The 12,961-nt window shown below is 42.4% G+C and overlaps 1 protein-coding gene across 5 annotated transcripts in view; it reads right to left on the bottom strand.

Moving 5' to 3' along the window:
* Positions 1–4,352: 4,352 nt before the first annotated feature.
* Positions 4,353–12,961, bottom strand: part of EMC3 (ER membrane protein complex subunit 3) — a 45,024-nt gene continuing 36,415 nt past the window's right edge. For 4 of the 5 annotated variants that reach the window (XM_029599615.1, XM_029599613.1, XM_029599614.1 and 1 more), the window contains one exon: positions 6,064–6,192. In XM_029599615.1, coding sequence (XP_029455475.1) covers positions 6,064–6,192 — 129 coding nt within the window. Of the gene's footprint in view, positions 6,193–12,961 lie in introns of all 5 variants that reach the window. The other variant, XM_029599612.1, reaches the window with a different exon arrangement.

The raw sequence follows: 12,961 nt of genomic DNA, 5'->3' as shown, positions 1-12,961 counted from the left end.
GTGCTCACAATTTTACTTTTTACCTTTACGTAGAACCTTGATTTGGCACCTTTCGTCGCTCCTGATCGGTACACTCTCAATCCCAGCCTCCTTACCAGAGCCGGAACCGATATTTCTGCGCCCAGGAAAGAAATTCAGAATTACACCCTCTCCCAGTATATACATGCATGCTCAGACGATCAAAGAGAGGGATACACTAAAGCAAGCCGATTTAGAGTACAAAAAGTAAAATCAAAATAGCAGGTGCAATGATAAAGTTCAAATCTAAACTGTGAATAGGGGAGGGGCAATTCACAATAAATTCTTACCTTTAGAATATTTTAACATGTCAAAGGTAGACAATGTTCATCCATATGGGAAAGATCTTTACTATATAATGTAACAGCAGTAGAACTGTCAGCCTAAAATACACTTATTCCAGAGAATACTCAGGTACAGTGCCATACATTAACAGGCTAGACCAGGGATGGCCAATAGCCAATCTTTTATACATGAATAACCACAAATTCAGAACCTGCAGTAGTAAGAGTCCCACACCTTTGAAGAGCGCAGAGTTGTAGCCCCCCCCCCCCCCCCCCAACACTGTGTTTCTCTTTCCCTACACTCTATCCAGCCTATGTCCCTCTCTCCCCCTACTTCTATTCTGCCCAACCTCTCTCACTTTCTCTCCATACTCTAGCCAGCCTCTTTCCACCCCTACACCCACATTCTACCTAGCCTCTTTTCCTGTTACTCTATACGCCACACAGTCTGCCTATGCCCACACCCTGTACACTATCCGGCCTCCTTCCATACTCTGCCCAGCTTCTTTATGCTCCCTCACTCTACCTAGCCTCTTTTTCTCTCTCCCATCTCCATACTCTACCCCCCCCCCCCCCTCTCTTCTGCTGTACACCACCACCGCTGCCCCGCCTCTCTCCCCTCCCTCCACACACTTACCTCTCCACATTCTGGCCAGCCCCTCTCCCCAGTTTCACTCATTGGTACCCTACACTCTGAAGAGTGCCTGCAGTGCTACACACCAGCCCATGGCAGCCCCCCAAAAGGACAGTATGATGCTGCAGGCACCTGTGCAATGTAAGCAGGAGCAGCTGGTGAGAGAGATAGTGACAGTAGGCAAAGATAGACAGGAGGGTTTGTAGGTTTGCTGCTGCTTTTTATGTCCCCCTTAGACCTCCTTGCAACTTACTTCCTTCTGCAAACACAAGTGCAGTGCTGGTTAGATTCAAAAGGAAGGTCCAGGCCCAGCAACAGCAGCAGTTCAGAGCCCCAGCGGTGGTCCAGTTGCTAGGTCACATATCCAAATAGGGCCTACTTGTGTTCCAGGTCCCATTTTAAATTTGCTTGCAGTGAAGGTTACACTTCAACGAATGTAACTTTCCCTCCACACCAGCTGTAGCTCAGGCTGGAGGGAGGAGGCATTGTTGCTGCTGTCATTCTTCTAATCAATGCCAAGCATAGGAGAAGGAGACATGGGGAGGGAAGAATCATCATACTTAGTGGCCCAACTTTTGATGGAGGGGGTAGAGCTCCTGCAGTGGCCCCTGTTCCAATGGCTACAGTCAGGGCATGACCTAAAGGGATGCAAAATACAAGGGAGGAGTCCCATGGGCCCTGTAATGCAACACCTAGGGAAGCAGCCCCAGTTTCCCCCCCCCCCCCCCCCCCCCGGTCCTTACCATCCTTTTGTTCCAAACAAACCCATTCCCAAATTTGTCCCTTCTCCCCACTACTCACCAGCCCCACCTTTGGCACAAACTCCCCTCAGACGTAAGCTTAGAGCTCATCTTCAAACCTTAGCTCTTTCGATTAGCTTCAGCAGGGGTGTGCTAGGTGTTTTTGCTGCCCTGTGTGAACAGTTACTGGACTGACCTTCTTAAGTTTAAAAAAACAAAACCCACCATATCATTTTTATTAGTTTTCAGATAAGGCCAGGATAATGATATTAGGTACCCTAGGCTAAATTTACAGCCTTGTGCCCTCCTCTCCTTGGTCCTCCTCATACATCATTAAAAATTATGTATTTATAACACCTTTTACATGAAAAATTAGTCTTGTGAAATAAAATTATTACTAAAACCATGTGTATTAATATTTACATGCAGTGCCAAGCAGAAAACCTTGAAAAAAGAGACTTGGAACCCATATTGCATTAATCCTGTTGTATCACATGCTTAATGTGGACTTGGGCCTCACAAAGTTAGAATAAGCAGAATTACAATTAGAATATAGCAAGCCTCCCCTACCAAAACAGCACTAACACTCAAACAGTAACAACCCTACCAGTAAAAAAGCAACACTGGAAATATTACACCAGGCCCTAACACACCACTATAATCTATTAAAAAAAACAAAAAAACCAGAACAAGCCAAGCTAACTTAGAGCCCTACCCAGAAACTACATGTTAGCAGAATACGTCACCTTAGTCACACATGCAGAACCCAGATAGATCTTCAACAAATACAGAATAAAAAGACCATAAATTATAAAAAGAAATATGCAGACAAAAACTGAACTGGAAACCATAACAAGCCAGACTCTGTATGCAGTGTAACAATGGAAAACCAGAAATAGTACCATGTCTCATAAAAAAACAAAATCAAGAAATATAAAATAATAAAACCCCTACTAATAAAAAGAAAATTTCAAACCTGTGTTGAATATAATATTCAGTAATTAAAAACATACACATTTTTTTTAAATTTCCCAAGCCAAAATTTACAGCAGCAGAGAGCTGCTATATCTTTCATGGGTGAAGGAGAGAAGATTCCCTGTTCCACAACACACACACACAAAAAAAAAAGGGACACCCACACTCACACAGACACATGCTCACACAAACACTCCCTGGCTTAGTCCTTATAGACAGGCTCTCTCCCTGTCTTGTCTTCAGCCATTGCAGGATAGACTCCATGGCAGCCCCCATTTTCAGCCACCACAGGATGGGGTACATGGTAGCATGTCACATTTTCCTTTATCTGCCACAGGATGGGCACCACAGTAGGCCAACCAGACCTCAATCTTTAGCCATGGCATGGTGTAATGTGGACAAAAAGGCAGACAGCTCCTGCACCCCGTGATCCTCCTCCCCTTTTCTCGGTTGCCAGCTCTCAAGCGGAAGTGGTAAACTGGCAACTTCCATCCACTGCTGGCTGCTGAGAAGGGGGAAGGATTGTAGCATATAGTAGGCAGAGGAGATGTTTTGGTGATGTAGGGCAGATTTCTTGTGAGATGTTGGTCAGCTACCAATGCTCTAGGGAAAGACCACTTACACACAAGAGGAGGAAAGATAACACCGCTCATACAGTACAGATCTGAAGAATCTGCATTGCTGATCTTGGAAAAACTCAAGCCCTGAAATCTCTTAGCAATTTATGATCAGGTGTAGATATAATTTAGTATAAAACATTCTCTGATATATATACTTCAGTGAAGAATATAAAGTAGTAATTTATTCCTTTTTCTTTTATAAATAGAAATTGACAAATAACATTGTTATTGTGAATTTCTAACAGATTATCTTGTTAAGTTTCTATCAGAAATAAAACTTCCATTCACAACAATATAGTGACATAAGAAATACATTTGTAACCTTCTGGCACTATCTTGGTGCTTTTTAAGGGTATTGCATCAAGTTTTAAAGTCCTACTCATTACAATTCTTGAATACAAGGAATTGTACTTAAATAACTTTTTACATCTTTCCTTTAAACAGAAGTATTTAAATTGTAGGATGGTGGGGGCTGATGTGTTTGGACTGATGAAAGTGTGTTTCTTGCCTTTTTGGTTTTATGGAGAATCAGTTGTGTTAGTGAGAGATCATAAGAATCTCAAGGTAGATTTTGTTGGAGGACATTTAGCACAAGTTCCCAGAGGAGTGTACAAAAGTTTGTTAGGATGTTTTAATGTTGTAGTTTATGGTTTGATGGATTTGTATACATTGTAAATTGCCTTGAGCTTTGTTGGCAAGAGTGATAAACAAACAAATAAATACAACAGCTAATAACTTCTAAATGTAAACGTGTTGTCTCCTTTTGAAAGTTACAGCATTATATATCAGTGCTATAGTAACCCAAAGAACATTTCCATTTGTTGCGTTGTGTCATTGAGGTTGAGGGACCTCTTTTATATCATGGAACTAAACTTAAAACAGGACAAATATATTCCCAAGCCCCTTGCTATGTCCATGTCTTTTCCAAAATACACACTCCTACAGTGTCACACGTCTCTGAACAGATAGAAAAGCTAAGGTGTAGTGAAACAGGGAAAATGATCAGGACTTATGGCATTTGCAGCAGTTGGACATTTCCCTTTCTTCAGTTGTTCAGTGACATTTGAATATTATGACAAAGTATTTGACATTTTCCTTTATTATTACACAAAGGAGCCATTTCAACAAATAAAATTAAAATGTTACATAGAAATACATCTGAGACACAAAGACTGTAAAATAACATAAAAATATCCCCAAAAAACAATAAAACATTGTGAACAAGCTTACAAAATAAACTTTCAGTGCACTAAATGTGATTTTTGCTTGCAGTCAATGAGACACCCAATGCTTGAAGCCATAATATGACTGGATGAGGAAGCACTCATGAACACTGCCTTCCACAAATTCTTGAAAGGCGGTCCATAGAGCAGCACTCCACAGGGGAAAGTAAAGAAAGGAAAATCGCTTGTTCACCTTCTTTCCCCAGCAAAATGATACGTCTGTCGATGTTCAGGGAGGACATCATCTGTACAGTAAAGCCCTACTCAAGTACTACAGTATTCTGTAACATGGAAGTGCCACCCCTCTGAGTGATCCAGTCAATCCTTTCATTCTCAGGTCTCTCAGACCTCGAGTAAACATTTTAAGAACAATGTCCGAGACTTCACTTTAAAAATGTACTTGTTTGATTGATCTAATCTGCAGCCACATCTCTCTAGCATTTAATGGAATGGGGGTGCTACTGGCCGGTAAGGATAAATAAAGACAGAAAGAAGCATTTTCAGCAACAGTACAAATAGAAAAAAAAAATCTGGAGGTAAAATACAGATTTCTACAAATAAGAGAGTCATTGTACCAACTCTTTGTGAATCTGTGTCCAGGAGGCACTGCTGCGATAAATGCAGTAAGAATAAGCTACTTGAAGACACTTGCTGGGCTCCAAAATTGATTTCCTACATTAAAGCAATTCCCTTAAATAAGAGTGATTGGACTAGAATGGAAACCAAAAGCATACTGAGGACTCTGGTTACTTAATTCTTGTAGATATAGGACAGGAATGTGAGAGAAGTCAGGCAGGACTGACCACACCTTTTACTGCCATTCTCGGGACTAGCCAAGATCCTTAGCACCTGCTCCTAGAAGGAAAGGTGTGAGTTTTACTCGTATTAAAAGCAACCCCCTCCCCCCCCCAAAAGACCATCACTTTCCTTATGTCAGATACCTAACATGGTCCTGCAATGCCAAGAGTAGGAAAACATGTTGATGGCAGCTAACTACTGAACAAAGAGCCCCTACAACTCACAGCAAACATTCCCTTTTTTTTCATCTCTGGGTGGGCCTGTCATGTCACTGAGGTTACCAGATGCATATTTACTCTGTAAAGTGCAGCTCTACTCAGCAGGCTGCGCTATGTAGCAAGAGTCACCCTTTACACTATGGTTATTTCCTTTTATTTTGCAGCCCCGCAGACCACTGGAAACAGCCATGTTGGCAAGAACTTAGAAAAATAAACTAGAAAGTGAAACAGTGATTACTATTTGCCAGAAGTAATTTTCAAATATTGCACAGTAATTAAATGAAATCAATGCAAGTTTAATTGCTTTCCTCTTTGTTTGAGATACGTGAAAACCCAGCTGGCATGAGGCCTGGATTTTCTTTTCTTTTTTAAAAACATTAATAATTCTGTAATGTTTTTAGGGTCCCACAATAATTGAAGTCTAGTTACAGTCCAAGACACAAGCCCTTGCTAGATACAGACACATACCACTTACACACATAACAGCCTTATGTACTTGTGTAAACATCAGGAAAACTAAAGCTAAGACTGCGCCACATACTCTGCTACTTCCTCAGAAGATAGACGTCTGCAGCTCCTTCTTGAACATTCCTTCAAAGCTCAGATCTTTGGCCATGAGCTCATCTTCCACATCATCCAAGGCCCATTGATGATCTGTCAGTTCCAGGGCTTCCCATTCTGCCTGCAATGGGAGAGGGAGAACATAAAAACATAAGTTTTGCCATGCGGGGTCAAGTCCAAAGATCCATCAAGACCAGTGTCCTGTTTCAAACAGTAGCCAATCCAGGTTACATGTACCTGGCAAGATCCCAAAAGGTCAAAGATTCCATGCTGCTTATCCCTGGGATTTCCTCAAGTCCACCTTAATAATGGTTTATGGACTTTTCTTCCAGGAACTTGTGTAAACCTATTTAAACCCAGCTACAGTAACATCTTTCACCACATCCTCCAGCAAAGAATTCCAGAGTTTAATTATATGTTGAGTAAAACAATATTTTCTATTTGTCTTAACTGTATCACCTAATAATGTCATTGAATGTCCCCTAGTAAAAATATTTTCTGCTATTTGTCTTAATTGTATCACCTAGTAATGCCATTGAATGTCTCCGTGTCCTTATTTTTCAAAGAGTAAACAACTAATTCACATTTACCCATTCCACTCCACTCATTTTATAGACCTCTATCATATCTTCCCTCAGCCATCTCTTCTCCAGGCTGAAGAGTCCTAACCTCTTTAGCCTTTCCTCATAGGGGAATCGTTCCATACCCTTTATCATTTTGGTCACCCTTTTCTGTATCTTTTCTAATTCCACTGTGTCTTTTTTGAGATGCGGTGATCAGAACGGCACACAATACTCAAGGTGTGGTGGCACTATGGAGCAATACAGAGGCATTCTAATATTCTGTTTTAGTCTCCATTCCTTTCCTAATAATGCCTAGTATTCTACTGCTTTCTTTGCTGCCGCCACACACTGGGCAGAGGATTTCAGCACATCCACGATGACGCCAAGATCTTTTTCCTGGGTAGTGACTGCCAATGTGGAACCTTGCATCATGTAATTATAATTTGGGACCCTCTATGTACATCATTTTGCATTTGTCCAAATGCCATCTGGATGCCCAGTCTCCCAAGGTCCTCTTGCAGTTTCATACAGTCCTCTTGTGATTTAAAAACTTTGAATAATTTTGTATCAGCAAAATTTGATCACCTCACTCGTTCCCATGGCCCATCCCAAGTCAGCGGCTTTCTGCATGCATTAACCCTTTCATCCTGGACCTCAAACAGCTTAGCTGCCCTAAGGTTTTTAGATACTCAACTATAAAATGTAATTACTGCAAATAATGTCTGTGACCAATAAGAGGCAGCATGGCCAATCAGAACACTGCAGCAAGAATGTGCCAGTTATAAGGGAACACACTGTACTGTAGCAGAGCCCTGTTTCTCCTTAAGTCTAACAGAGAGGGGCGTATACTGCTTAATAGTTAGAGCAGCAGGATGAAAACCAGGGAAGCCAGGATTCAGATACCACTGATGCTCCATGTGATCACAGGCAAGTCACCCTTCATTGCCTCGGGACCTGATTTATTAAGGCTTTTCTCCCATTCTGTGTTTATGGGAAAAATGCTTAGTAAATGAGGCTCTTAGATTGTAAGTCCTCTCAGGACAGGGAAATACCTACAGTACCTGACTAACTCACTCTGACCTCAGATTTGGAAAGGTGCTTAACTAAATTTAACACTTCCATAATTGCTTTTAATGCGCATAAGATGACATTTTATGAGAAAGCTACACTAGCATCTAGTTCTGACCTTATGCATTGTATTTCCTTATTTCACTGCATCATCTCCAGTTATAAATATGTATTTTATTTAGCCATTTTATATACCATCATTCCAAGTGAAGATCACAACGGTTTACTAATATTGGGCATAAAGAGCTGTAGGATCATTAATAGCTAACGGCGGTGAAGTTCCAGAAAGTTCTGGCTTATTCCAGATTGGGTGTGGCTAACTCGGAGGCTGGGGTAACTCATTCAGAGAACCAGCAGAGTCCAACAGATTCAGCCAGGAGACAAGACTGTCTGTTTCCAATGCAGATAAGATCCAACTGTTTATTATTATTATTACATCTGTGTATTATATATTGCTCTGTGCTATCATTTCATTATCTTTCTCTTCTAGTTAAGGATTTTGTATATTAATTTGTTTGCTTTAAGATTCCAGAGGGGAAAAAACCCTCCAAACATTCCAGCATTTAAATCAGTATCCCTCTCTTTTGCATGCAGCTGGCTCTATTAATTTCTGTTTAGATACTAATATTGGGCATAAAGAGCTGTAGGATCATTAATAGCTAATGAAGGTAAAGTTCCAGAAAGTGTCCTGCTCTACCCAGCTTGACCAAGGTTTAAGTGTTTATCTCCCTGCCACCCACCCCTAGGTTTGTTTTTCTGATATAGTCTGCCGAAATTCATAATTGGCAACAAGACAAATTAGTAAATTGGTATTTCCTTAGATGTTAACCATCAATAAATTACCAAAATGAGGACTATCCAATGTAGCTATTGTGGAGCCTTTATTCTGAGGGAAATCATCTGGAAACTTGCCCCATTTGTGCAGAACTCTCTTCCTTGAAAAAGGAGCTGGCTGATGTTAAAGCTGAATTAGCTTCAATAAGGAAAGTCTTGCCCACTTTTCAATATTCAAGAATTAATTCCCCATTACCACAAAAAAAACCAAGAGTCAAGAAAAAAAGAGATACACAGTGGGCTCAGGTAGGATAAGACCTATGACCCACAGACACCCACTCTTTACGGCTGTGCAGCCCACAAGTCCACCCCACCCCCCACTCACACAGGGCATTAAAGAACTCAAAAAACAGGATTACAGTGGGCTCTGGTAGAATTAGACCTGTGATGCGGAGACACACACTGTATCAAGTACAACTAGTACAAAAAGCCTTCCCTGTACGTACCAGGATCAGTCCAGACACCTGGGTTGTGACTCCGCACCAGCAGATGGAGACAGAGCAAAACTTGTCGGGCACCCCTACATATAGTAAGGCGCCACCCACAGCCCGTCAGTCTTTCTCTGTCTCCAGCAGATGGGGCCGGTCCACCCACAGTCTTGATTGATCCTGGTTAGGGAATTAGCTAGTCAGGGGATTTTGATTTGAAAAAAAAAAAAAAAGAGAAGAAGATCAAGAAAAGAAGTCTTCAGAAAGCAGCGGAAGCCCGAGTCCTGTACGCCTCCCAGGGGGGTTGGAAGGTCCTGAGGGGACCATCCCCTCTGGTTGACTTGGACATTGTTGCTGTCACGGAGACGTGGTGGATATGGCCATACCGGGCTACAACTTGTTAAGGAAGGACAGAGAGGATAGGAAAGGGGAAGGAGTGGCTCTTTATGTCAGAAACAATATCCAAGCTTCTGAGCTGCAAGGAAGATGGGGAAATGAAGAAGCTATATGGGATGATGGGGCGTCCATTTATATTGGAGTGGTTTACAGGCCTCAAAATCAAAAGGAAGAGCATGACAGAGACCTGGTTGAAGACATCCAAAAGATGGGAAAGAAGGGAGAAGTGGTGATCATTGGAGATTTTAATCTGCCAGATGTAGACTGGAGAATCCCTTCTGCTGAATCTAACAATAGTAGAGATATAGTAGATGCCCTGCAAGGGGCTTTGTTCAAACAATTGGTAATGGAACCCACAAGAGAGGAAGCTATACTCAATTTAGTACTCACTAATGGAGATAATGTCTCTGATGTCCAAGTGGGAGCCCACCTCAGCACAAGTGATCATCAAAGGTATGGTTTCATATCACACAAAGTATACGGAGAAGAAGCACGAAGACCCGAGTTTTGTAGTTCAAAAACACAGACTTTGAGGAAATGGGGAAGTACCTGGAGGAAGAACTAAAAGGCTGGGAGAATATGAGAGATGTGGATCAACAGTGGACCAAACTAAAAGGAGCAATTATCAAGGCAACTAATCTATATGTTAGAAAAGTTAAGAAAAGCAAAAGAAAAATGAAACCTATCTGGTTCTCAAAGGAAGTGGCTGACAAAATAAAAGCTAAAAAAACAGCATTCAAGAAATATAAAGGATCCCAAAGGGAGGAGCACAAAGAAGAATAATATCTGGTACAACTGAGGGAGACTAAGAAAGTAATCAAGACGGCAAAAAGTCAAGTAGAAGAAAGGATTGCTAAAGAGGTAAGGAGAGGTGACAAAACATTTTTCAGAAACATCAGAGACAGGAGAAAAGTTCCAAGTGGTATAGTTAAACTGAAAGGTGAAAAGGATGAATGTGTAGAGAGAGACGAAGAAATGGCAGACATATTAAACGAATACTTCAGTTCTGTGTTCACCAAAGAGGACCCTGGAGAAGGGCCATCGCTAATTAACAAGAAACCGGAGGGGAATGGAGTAGATGTAACTCCGTTTACAGAAGAGAATGTATGGGAAGAGCTGGGAAAACTGAAAGTGGACAAAGCCATGGGGCCTGATGAGGTTCATCCCAGGATACTGAGGGAGCTCAGAGATGTGCTGGCGGGTCCGCTGAGAGACCTGTTCAATAGATCCCTAGAAACGGGAGTGGTGCCGAGTGATTGGAGAAGAGCGGTGGTGGTCCCACTTCACAAGAGTGGGAGCAGAGAGGAGGCTGGAAACTACAGGCCGGTTAGCCTCACCTCAGTGGTGAGTAAAGTGATGGAGTTGCTGCTGAAAGAAAGAATAGTGAACTATCTACAGTCGGAAGAACTGCTAGACCAGAGGCAGCATGGATTCACTAGGGGAAGATCCTGCCTGACAAATCTGATCGACTTTTTCGACTGGGTGACTAGGGAATTGGATCAAGGAAGAGCACTCAATGTCATCTACTTGGATTTTGGTAAGGCTTTTGATACGGTCCCACACAGGAGACTGGAGAATAAAATGAGAAGCTTAGGAGTGAGTGCCGAGGTGATGGCCTGGATTGCAAACTGGTTGACGGACAGATGACAATGTGTGATGATAAATGGAGCGGTGTTAAGCGGAGTGCCTCAAGGATCAGTGTTGGGACCGGGCTGTTCAATATCTACGTGAGCAACATAGCGGATGAGATAGAAAGCAAGGTTTGTCTGTTTGCGGATGACACTAAGATCTGCAACAGAGTGGACAGGCCGGAAGGAGTGGAGAGAATGAGACGAGATTTAAGGAAGCTGGAAGAGTGATCGAAGATATGGCAGCTGAGATTCAATGCCAAAAAGTGCAAAGTCATGCATATGGGGTGTGGAAATCCAAAAGAATTGTATTTGATGGGGGGTGAAGGGCTGATGTGCACAGAGCAGGAGAGAGACCTAGGGGTGATAGTGTCTAATGATCTGAAGTCGGCAAAACAATGTGACAAGGCAATAGCTAAAGCCAGAAGAATGCTGGGCTGCATAGAGAGAGGAATATCAAGTAAGAAAAGGGAAGTGATTATCCCCTTGTACAGGTCCTTGGTGAGGCCTCACCTGGAGTACTGTGCTCAGTTTTGGAGACCGTATCTACAAAGGGACAGAGACAGGATGGAGGCGGTACAGAGAAGGGCGACCAAAAAGGTGGAGGGTCTTCATCAAATGTCTTATGAGGAGAGATTGAAGAATCTAAATATGTACACCCTGGAGGAAAGGAGGAGCAGAGGTGATATGATACAGACGTTCAGACACTTGAAAGGTTTTAATGACCCAAAGATAATGACAAACCTTTTCCGTCGGAAAAAAATCAGCAGAACCAGGGGTCACGATTTAAAGCTCCAGAGAGGTAGATTCAGAACCAATATCAGGAAGTATTTCTTCACGGAGAGGGTGGTGGATGCCTGGAATGCCCTTCCGAAGCAAGTGGTGAAGACCAGAACTGTGAAGGACTTCAAAGGGGTGTGGGATAAACACTGTGGATCTATAAAGTCTACAGGATGCGTATTAAGAGTGGGTGGCTCGCGGGAATGACGGCTATTACCTGGAGATAATACCCTTATTCAATAAACATACACACAGTTAATGCAACTCCAACATTACTTTAAGCTTCAACGGCAAGAGGTAATGTGGGGGAAAAAAAAAAGGATTTCCAGTCACAAAAAATGTGGGGAGTAGCTTGCTGGTTACGGCGGTTACTACTCCTAACCAAATAAGCCTGATACTTCACTTTCAATGCCTGTTCAGCATAGCTCTCTGCTTCAATGGCAAGGGAGAAAGTCTGATACTCCACACATATCCGGCACAGCTCTCTGCTTCAACGGCAGAGGACGGCAGGGGAGAAAGTCTGATACTTCACTTTCAATGCCTATCCAGCATAGCTCTCTGCTTCAATGGCAGGGGGGGAAATGAAGTAAAGTCTTGAGGATGTGAATGAAATGAAGAGAAGAGGCATGGGGGTGGCTTGAGGGAATGATGGCTACTACCCTTGTTCAATAAACATACACACGGTTAATGTGACTCCAATATTGCTCTATGCTTCAACGGCAAGAGGAAATGTGGGGAAAAGGATCTGCATTCACAAATAAGTGTGGGAGTAGCTTGCTTGTTGCAGCAGTTACTACCCCAACCCAATTTAGCCAGATACTTCAACTTTCAATGCATATCCAAGCAGCTTTCTGCTTCAATGGCAGGGGGGAATGAAGAAAAGAGGAGTTATATTCAAACAACCAACAAGGGCTAAACTACACAGGCTGGAAAAACAAATAAGCGTGGGAGTAGCTTACTTATTGCGGCAGCTACTACCCTGAACCAATCATGCCCGATACTTCACTTTGAATACATATACAGCGCAGCTCACTGCTTCAATGGCAGGAGGGAATGAAGAAAAGAGGATTTATATTCAGACAACCAACCAACAAGGACTAAATTGCAAAGGCTGGGTAAACAAATAAGCGTGGGAGTAGCTTGCTTATTGCGGCGGCGGTTACTACTACTACCCCTAACCAATTAGGCTTGAT

Source organism: Rhinatrema bivittatum, chromosome 4 (genome assembly GCF_901001135.1).
Source record: "Rhinatrema bivittatum chromosome 4, aRhiBiv1.1, whole genome shotgun sequence".
Taxonomy (NCBI): Eukaryota; Metazoa; Chordata; class Amphibia; order Gymnophiona; family Rhinatrematidae; genus Rhinatrema; species Rhinatrema bivittatum.
Note: the sequence above shows the minus strand (reverse complement) of the source record. Positions and strands in the feature narration are given on the sequence as shown.